The following is a 10,279-nucleotide window of genomic DNA, read 5'->3' as shown; positions in this document are numbered from 1 at the left end:
CTCATATTTTGCGAGACTCCACCATTTTTCCATGCATGGCAGCCTTTCACTCTTAATGGCTGGATTACTGGTAGCCGTCTTTAACAAGGCTGAAGTTACTTGCACACTTTGATAAAGATACTTTTTTTCTGAGGAAACAAAACGTTTTTCTAAGGATTTGCATAAATAATCTTTTACTTTCCACCACCAATATGTATGACTATGAATACAATGAAGCTTTTATCTTAGCGCTAAGTCAGAGTGCACAGATGAGGCACTTCAACAGTTGAAAGATACATTTATGAAAAAATACATTTATTTGAAAAGAAAGCAAGGAAAACCTACAACCTGTAGCTAGACAGTGCAGCTCAGGACAGCCTGGGACTGGTGTTGCATTGTCATGATTGCATTTTATTTTCCCTTTATGTTGCACCATCCTTTCATTCTTTCACATAACAGGTTTTATTTAGGAGTTTTGTATTATGGAGAATTGCTTTTAATTTTTGGCATCATTTTCACTTATTTATTTTTCACATCATGCTTTTTGTTGTTCCATCGACAGATGATGCCATCAATACAAAAGCCAGCGCCATGTCTTTAACGTTGTCCAAGACTGTACATAAATTCCAAAATAACTGACTTTTGTTGTGTAGGATTATTTTGACTTCAAATTTAGGATTACATATTTGAGTAATACAGTAAGGTATACGGTAAGGTATAGGAATCATTTGGCTTTGAATTTAGCAACAGTAAGCTATGAGTTTGGGATGGGTAAATTGATACTAAAGTATTGATGCTTCCCAACCTGAACTTTTAATTTAAACACTGATGTTCACATTAAAAGCATCAATATTACACATTTTCAATAATATGCAAGTTTATTAGAAATTATTTTTAAAAAGCATTTTATAGTGAGTGCATGATTATTAAATTAAACATGTCATATGGAGCTACTTTTTCTTCCACGATTTTCATCGTCCTGCATTCACCCTGGCAGTGCTGCTTACCACAAGCCAAAGCAGTGTGACTTTGTATGTGAGGCAATGGCAGAAAGAAAGCAAAGCGTTGTCTGGAGTTGTTTTACTCCACTGAAGAATAATGAAGCAAAATGTGATACGTTATCGCAGCAACACCAAGTTACAACAGAGGCGATCAGAAGACAGCACAGACACTCGGGCTATAAAGCCTGGTACAGTTGCCAAAGGGTTGTAGTCTACTCTTAAAGATGCCTTCTAGTGTGAATTTCCCCTTGGGATTAATAAAGTATCTATCTATCTAGAAAGGCAGGCAGTACCCAGGTAACTTTAGTACTGTAATCTGATGTAAGGTTGATGTAATTGTCTCTCTATCATAATAAAAAAATCCTGGGACAAGATGAGACTTTTTAGCCTGGGACGAGACATGAATTTCTCAGAAAGATACTTTCACGTCCCGCAAGACGAGACTTTGTGCCAAGAGATTTAACCACGCCCGGGGCCAGAAATAAAAGACAAAGAATAGACAAAGTAGAATGTCGTAAAGAATTCAAAAATGTTGGCGCGATACACATGCAGAGCAGGTTAGAGATAATGAAAGTACTAATATTTGAAAGTCTCAAAAAATGATAATAAAGATGGCATTAGTGCAAACAAATGGAAATTATTACTCGGTGAAATAACGGAACAGTGAAAAGAGATTGAATATATTGTTCGGATTTAAACTTTAAGTTGGAGACTTGTAGATCATCTAATTTGTGTTGCCATCAGGGAAAAGTAGTGTTTCTTCCCAATGAAGAGGCAGATCCGTGAGAAATAAGATTTGTTGTTTGGTTAAAGTGAAATCCACATACACAAGCGGCAGAGTCGCAAAGTGGCTGGCACGTAGCGCAGGCTGGGGGGGGGTGGGGGTTGTCAAGAGAAGCGAGCAGAGGGCAAAGCCCCCTAATTTGAATAGAAAATTAACAATTTCTGTTTTTAGTGAGGAGTATATTACATTTATACCTTGATAAATGAACATACTTAGAACACATTTTCAGTCTTTCTATATTTATTATGTCCATTTTGTAAAAAGAAAAAAAAAAAAAAAAGATTACTCGATAATTAGCTTTACTTCATTTGGGCTGTAAAATCAATGCTAAAAGCAGTAGTCCCGAGTGTTACCCAGGAAAACATTTTTCAGCAGCCCAAGTGTTGCCTGCTCTCGACAGTGATACAAGCAGTGGTGACAAAGTGAATCTGTCTGTTGAAATGGACAGTCAAACCCAAAGTGAGTCTGATGAATCCACCACTGACGATGCCACTCGCTTGGTATTTACATCATTATTATACCTTTTATACTTCTGACTGCGTACTTTTAGTGTTTTGCACATTTTACAGTAAAAAGTAAAAATGCAATTTGCTGAGCCAAAAAATGCAACGCTTTTTACGTGTTTTTTGAGAAAAAATGTAACCCAAATGGTGCTGTCATTCCACATATCATTTGCAAGAACTGAACATGTGTAATAATTTCTGTTAATAAACAATCAAAGAAGTCCAATCTTTAGCACTATATGTAATAGTCTACTAATGAAAAGTCTTCAAAATGTGACTTTTTGATGTCCACTCATACTGTATGTTTTCATGTAAGATTAACCGTTCTTGCAAGATGACACTCTGGCTGCATCAGTATGTGTATCGATAGTAGGTGATACTGAGGCCAGTATTATTGGAATGAAAAGAAAATCAACAGTATCGGCCATCACTACTATGAATAGGTCTAGTGATTAGGATTTGGTAACAGACCTTCAGACTCCCCCATTCTGACCTCAGCTTTATCTATTTTCCTGTCCCTGTGTCATTCCATCACTCCATGTTGGTCAATACTTGTAGAAAATGTAAAATAATGTCTACCTGTATATGCAGATGAGCCTGCTCTGTCACACAAAACTGTCATTTCTGTTAGTAATGGGGACTGTTTTTCTGTTGATGCTGGAAGGACCAAAATAACTTTCATTAGAGGCTGTATTGATCTTGTTAACAGCAGCAGTGCATGCTTTAGCACTGCAATCTTACAGCTCCCATTTAAGTGCTACAAAGATAACTGGAAGGGGGTTCATAGAATCCTAAACAACTCTGCTTTTAATTCACAGGTTGATACATTTTTCAAACTATTTTAGTTAAATGGAAATGTTTTGCTTAATGGCTACTGACACATATTTTGCATCATGATATTCCACTTCACTTCCACTTTGCGCCATTTCTTGCTTAACGCAAGCTTTTATTCACATGAAAACTCGAGCCCCATCAGTTGCTATGAACACAGATGAGAGCACACATCCTTCTCCCAGGAAAGACAGTGCCAAAAATGTGGTAAAAATAAACAACTTAACTTCAATTTGTGTTATGAATTAGGACATTTTTATTGAGTTTAAGTACATTTTCTTTATACAAAACAATATTTTGCATTTATTTTGGGGAGGGGGGGGGGGGGGTTATAGTCCTGGAATCAAATTATAGCATTTATTAAAACTACACAGTAATTTTGGACTTTTTGTGGATACTGCTGCTATAATGCGTCCTCCGGTTGCTGCAACATTTTCACACAGTTTGTGACTTTGACCTCGTCAGTTTGGCTTGAGCAGGCATGCTTTATGTGTGCTTGCAGATACAAAACCCCTTTTTGGCTATTATTATTTTCAAGAGAGTTTTTTTTAGGCATTCTGCTTTTGAGCTTTAACTCAAGCTTTTTGACTACGATTTTTGATTCTCGTTTTGGTCATTTTGGTATTGGCAAAAGAGGAAATGATCTACCAGTTTTGACATGCTTGCTGATTTGACTACATCTTTTCTCCCAGTCCTTTTCCAAAATTCTTGTGAGAAAAATCTAGCACAACAATTTGTTGCCATAAACATATTCCTAGGACAAGGAAGAAATATTTTCTGAAAGTGAAACCTGCGTCACACGTCAAACCATTTGGGTGTCTTTTTGCAAACTCCACACTGCTTCCATGTGGCTTTTGCTGATGAGAGGCCTCTGTCTGGCCACTCTGTCAAAAACTGCATATTGATAGGGTGTTGTGGTGATAGTTGTCCATCTGCAACTTTCTCCCATCTACACACTGGTTCCCTGGAGCTCAGCCAGAGTGACCATTGGGTTCTTGGTTTCCTCTCTTAGCATGCCCCTTCTCCCATGATTGCTCAGTTTAGCCACATCGCCAGCTCCAGGAAGAGTAACAGGTGTCCCAAACTTTTTCCATTTAAAGATTATGGAGGCCACTGTACTCTTGGGGACCTTCAATGCTGCAGGATTTTTTTTTGTAGCCTTCCCCAGAGCTCTGAATGGCAATATGTTCGACCTCACAGCTTGATTTTGTTCAACTGTGTGACCTCCTATAGAGAGGTGTGTGCCTTTCCTAATCCTGTCCAATCAACTGAACTTACCACAGAGAAACTCCAAACAAGGTGTCACAACATCTCAATTATGATCAATAGAATGGGATTCTCCGGTGCCAAATTCACCTTAAAAACATGAATTTAGTTCAGTACCTATTTGCTGGACAAATGAGCCCTTCCTGACAGCACTGTGTTCAAAGCAAACTATGGATGGACACATTCATGCACACATTCAAACCCACTAATTCTTATCTTGGGTTAATTTAGAGTTGTCTTTAATCATACCCTGCATGTCTTAGGGATGTAGAAGGAAAAACGTCTTAGAGAAAACCCATGCATAGACAAAAAAACATGAAAACCTCAGAGAGTGTCCAGACTGTGATGTGATGCCTGAACTCTAAAGCTGCAAGGCAGCAGTACTAGAAACTGCTTTACAAGGAAAAGCAAATATATATTAATGTAATCAAGTAACAGTAACACAGTGCTGCAGCTCCACCGCCCTTCTGGTGTCCACATGCCTGCACCTGACACCCCTGTGATAGTTTTCAAGTTTTGTAACTTGGTATATCTGATTTGAATTAAAGTCCTTATCTGATGTTAATTTTACAGTTTCAGATTTGGAGATGTCAGCTTCAAAATATAACCTGGCTGAGGTCAATATAGCGTCAATCACAATTGTTCCCATATGATTCTTTTTGGTCATCAAAGTAGGAAGAATAAAAATATAGTTCATCATGTGCTACAAATGGGTATTCTATACCTGAAAGCAAACAACGCTTAACATTTTCCAGCTGTTTTTAATATTCAGTGCTTTAAATGGCATTTTCTAAATATACACCCCATTAAATGGCTCACCACTTTTTGACACCACTAGTTTACAGATTAGTTACTAATAGAGATGTGGAAGCTAACAAACAGGATTTTTTGATATCACATTCTTTCATATAAAAGAGGAACTACTGAATCACCCATTTTCTGCAATACTGGATGTTTAGAGGGTTTTGCAGAGATGTGGCAATCTTTCTATCCAACTAACACACTATTTAGTGAACTGCCAGTATGTTTAGGCCAACTTTATGTAACACAGCTCCATTATTTTCAGACACTGGGTAAAAGCACATAAATTGTTCATAAAATGTATGGCATGCCATGACTGAGATTTAACCTGTACATTTGAAGTCTGACATTTGAATGCCACATCACAGGGGATGCAACTTCAACCTCCAGTTTTTACCTGCTGAGCACAGTTCTTTGAAAATCTTTTTTAATAATGCATACTGACACAGTAAAACTATCAAGTGTGAATGGAAGTTGGAAGAAAAACAAAAACAAAAAACTAACAAAAAAAGTTCATGTTCAGTCAAAACAGACAAGGTTAGATTAATGTTAATGGTACTTTAACACAAGGAAACAATACTAGAAAGTGTAATCAAACTCTTTAATTAAGATTTAAGATGTACTATATAACCAAGTGCCAATATTACTGCCATAAAAATGAAACTGTATGTTATATAAAACTATTTGTTTCCTTTTGTCATGCTCTAAAGTACATTTTTAGAAAAACAAAACCCTTGAAGACAGATTCATTGTGCCCAATCGGATCAATCAGATGCAGTCCCTTCAACCCCATTCAAGCAGGTAATAAGCATAAAAGTTACTGACTTAACAATACAAAACAGCATACTTAATGGAAGATACTAACAAAATAAGGGAAGATTTTTTTATGCCAATGCCTTATAAAAGTGCTCCTGCAATGATATACAAGAAAATAATGTCTAAAAATAAACCTAAACAAATGTCAAGTGGATTAAGGGCAAAGGCAGTTGTACAGCATTCAGATATGTGCAGTGATAGTCATCAATTAACAAGCGTATAAAAATAATTAAAAAGTGTGAGATAACATAAATGATACATTATCAGTATTCTGAAAAAAATACTTAGAATCACAAAATTGATGCACTGGTAACAATTACTGATAACATTTTCTGAAAAAGATTTAGCAGGAAATATGTTTCTATAGGGTAAGAGAATTTATACAAAATTTCACAGCATTTACTTATCAAAAGTTCCCAATTTTTGAACATTTTTTGCAATATGTTAGTGGATATATAATGAAAATCATGTTCTAGTAGTTACTAGGTTATTTAAAAGTTTAATGCATCAAGAAATAAAGAATACAAATTTTATTCAACTAAGACTCAATATTTCATATAATTTATAATCAATACCTAAGATTTGACAGAAGAAAGATCCTCTTTGGCAAATTAACCAGAATATTTGTAGATTAAATTTAGACAGTCCATTAAGTATAAACACATTAAACTAATTCTTTAAAAATAATTAATTTTAATTTTATAATGAAGGATAAAAATTTTGTCTTCTAATATAAAAACAATGTTTTTAAACAAATCTGTTTCTGAGATTAAGGCGTGCTTCTGTGTTGTCACAGTGTTACCTGTTTAAAATCCACTTCCTAGCCCTGCAAAAATGAACTGGTAGATTAAGTGTCCTTCCCTTGAATGTCAATGTGTGAAAAAATCAAATATATTCTTAATCCAGTGATTAACAAAAGTGGGTCTTCGTAAGTAATCAAGATAAAGTTATTAAACACCCTCTAATTGCCTTCCCATTCAGAGGATAATTTAAACTCTGTTCTCGAGAAAAAACAGTAGCTCAGATTTATATTATATCTTAATATTATAGCCACCAATGTGTATATATTTTTTGGCTTTTCAATTGTTAAAGTTTCACTAGCTGAGCCTAAGATTTCAGGATGCAGTGGCACAATACAATTACTGACAAATATGATTTTGTGCTTTCATTTGATTTGACTACATGATACTGTCTAACAAGAACCTTAGAAATGTGGTACATGCAGGTCATAAAAAAAACTATAAAGTCAACAACTATGGCAATCAACAGCAGATTAAATGGCAGAGAACAGAGTTAAAGGCATTTAAAGGGTACAATGCTGTGAGAGTTTGTTATGTAAATGTATAAAAGTGTGGCATTCAGACATGCACATTTCATAAAGAAGAATTCATGCATCTAGCAAAAGAGAACTTCACAGTATGCTATCAGAATTTTATTCTCTAGTAGAGCCCTTTATAAAAACTGAAGAAATTGTTGAAATGTATGTATCTGAACATCGTTCCTGGCTCTGTTACTATATTTGTTCCCGTTTTTTCTTAAAAATGGTCCATTCACTGAAATAACACTAAAGAAAGTGCATCATAAGACTATAAAACTATAATCATTGGGGCTGTAGTTTTGTTTGCCTCATGCCAATGAAAGGAAATAAGTAAATTACGGTACCAAGAATCAGCTTTTTTACATAAACCTCTTTCAGTCTTAACTTTAAACATATATTATTTCACAGAAAGTCTAGAAATTCATTTTCAAAGATTAAAACTAACGATAGCTAACTACACTTCAAGAGTAGTATGTGGGGTGGCGAGGGATTCTGATCAAATGCTGTGCAAATTATAAACGACTTCTTGGCAATTACAAAGATCAATTTAGAAAACACGTAAAAGTAAAATCACCGAGCAGCACACGGTCCTTGATCTTATTTCTTAATGAACTGCATAACATGAACCATAACTTCAAAAAGTCAATCCTATTGCATCGTATTTCCTCACTATTTGCATTTCAAGAACATTTGTCTAATCCTCTTAACTTGCAAACCATCATGTGAGACATATTTATAAAGTCCTGAGAAATTCACAGGTTAACCATCCCAGGAATTTACAAAGAATTGCTCTCTCATATGTACAAAGGCAACCCAGCAATATTCAAGGTTAATAGTGTTCATACATGAAGATCTCATTCTATGTAAAGCATTGGCAGTCTTCATGCACTGAGGGTTGTGTAAAAATACCACAAGTATTACAGTTATCTTTGTTTAAAAAGACACGTTGATAAACAGCAATGGTTGATGCTACATTAATTTTCTTTAACAATTCACTCTAGTCCAAAACAAACCATCCCACAAAAATAACTTCTATGGCAGTGAAACTGAAAAGAATGACAGCCAATATGTAGCACAATCGCCCTACAGATACTTGGCTTCCATGAGATAAGTGCCATACACCCCACTTCACTGCCACATGAGTGCATTGCTGATAGGCAACAGCATCCATAAAGCAGACAGTTCACATTTATGCCTGACAGTAACAAAGGAGAATGGCTCAGTGGTTTGAAAGTCTGTCATATCTACAGACATTTCTAAAAGCTAACCTTAGAAAAGAAAATCATGAAAATCTCAAGTTAATTGGAGATTTTCATACATCACCTGATGATTAGCTCACTCACATGAACATCAGTTTACCAACAAATTCCAGGCAAAGCCTGCATGTGTAAAAGGGACTAATATCACTCAGAATTAGTCCTTAATAAAGATATCAGTCTTAAAAATAACGGTAAGAGCAGTAAGAATGGTGGAAACCTGTTAGGGGTAGTAGCTGCATGTTCATTCACAGTTTATTCTAACTAACTGCAAATCAATGCAGGTATCAGTGCTTAAAGCTGTTGACTGGAATAGGTCATCATAGATGCTTTTTAAAATGCATCACTTTGCAACTTTACTAAGATTTGGTCTAGTCAAAATACCAAAACAAACTTTCCCTAAATAAGAAGATGATATACTACTGTCATGCGAATGCAATCTGGATATAATATGTACCACTTCCCAGAAATAAAAAACATGGAATGATTCTTCTCTCCTTTGGCACCATTGTGGTATGAGTAACACAAAATGATTTTTTTTTTGTGGCTGCATAACTCATTAAAAAAATAAAAGTAAAGAAGGTTAATGATAAAATGATACATTTATGCATCTTCCTGATTTACACTTTCTAGCAAAACCTTTGTTTAGATTTATATATAACTAATAAAAGTATACACAGGCACGAACAATAAAATACAGACCAAAAAAAATCTTTTAGGGAGTCAAAGAAATATGACTGTTTGAGACATCACAGTCTGTGCTGGATTCAGCAGTCTGAAGAATTAATATCTGCAAAAAAAAATAAAAAAGTATAATTGTTAACTATTTCAAACTATTGACTTTAAAATAATAAATATCATGAGGTTAACATTTTGCTTTATTATCTTGAGCCATATCAGTTTTGTTTGCTATAAGATAAAACTGCCAACTGAAGAAAGATTCCTATTTGCTGCACTCAAATCATGTTCACAGCACACATATTTGAAGATGAAGTCTTTGCAAACAACTGACAGAGCTCCTTTAAGAAGGGTTTAAAAAACTCAAGTCTAACAATCTTCTATTGTTGGGGTTCCTTTAAGGGAGTCCCAACACAACTTTAAAATAACCCTGATTTATATGCCCGTTCAAAAATACTACTTAAAATTTTTTTTTTTACATCTTCTTGCCTCCTCCAATCTCGCATCAGTTTCTCAGATGCATCGAATTTTGTTGCAGCAGTGCAGTTACCAATTTCTTTCGCTACTTCAACAATGTTTAATTTAAAACCAGCTTCATATTTTCTTCTGATCGAACGCTCCATCGTAGATAAGGGATGCTCTTACGATAAAAGGTATATGAGGGTGTGAGATACAAAAAAAAACCACAAAACAGGGCAAACATTGCTTCGGAATAGTTCAGATATTACTGTGTGGTCACGTAGGCACAATACATAGAAAAAAAGGCAGTGTGCTCCATGGTTACTCTCTCAGGTGAGCGTTAGCATATCATAATCTCTTGGACCAATAGCGTTAGTGTTCCGCATTCAATTTATATGAGACATTATAAAACACCAGAAATTATATGGTAAAATCAAGTCCCAACTTATATGCAGGAGAACTTATCCGTGAGTATATACAGTACTTAAAAAACAAGATCTGCTTTTAACATGAAGAAAACTGAAGAACCTCAGCTGAAAAAAGAAAAACAAAAATTGTGGGGATGTATATTTATGCCTTATCTGGGT

The 10,279-nt window shown here is 35.2% G+C and overlaps 1 protein-coding gene across 1 annotated transcript in view; it reads right to left on the bottom strand.

Moving 5' to 3' along the window:
* Positions 1 to 6,923: 6,923 nt before the first annotated feature.
* Positions 6,924 to 10,279, bottom strand: part of ahcyl1 (adenosylhomocysteinase-like 1) — a 123,097-nt gene continuing 119,741 nt past the window's right edge. The window contains exon 17 of the mRNA XM_028797109.2: positions 6,924 to 9,345. Within this exon, the coding sequence (XP_028652942.1) occupies positions 9,339 to 9,345 (7 nt within the window). The 3' untranslated portion in view covers positions 6,924 to 9,338. The remainder of the gene's footprint in view (positions 9,346 to 10,279) is intronic.

Source organism: Erpetoichthys calabaricus, chromosome 3 (assembly GCF_900747795.2).
Source record: "Erpetoichthys calabaricus chromosome 3, fErpCal1.3, whole genome shotgun sequence".
NCBI lineage: Eukaryota > Metazoa > Chordata > Cladistia > Polypteriformes > Polypteridae > Erpetoichthys > Erpetoichthys calabaricus.
Note: the sequence above shows the minus strand (reverse complement) of the source record. Positions and strands in the feature narration are given on the sequence as shown.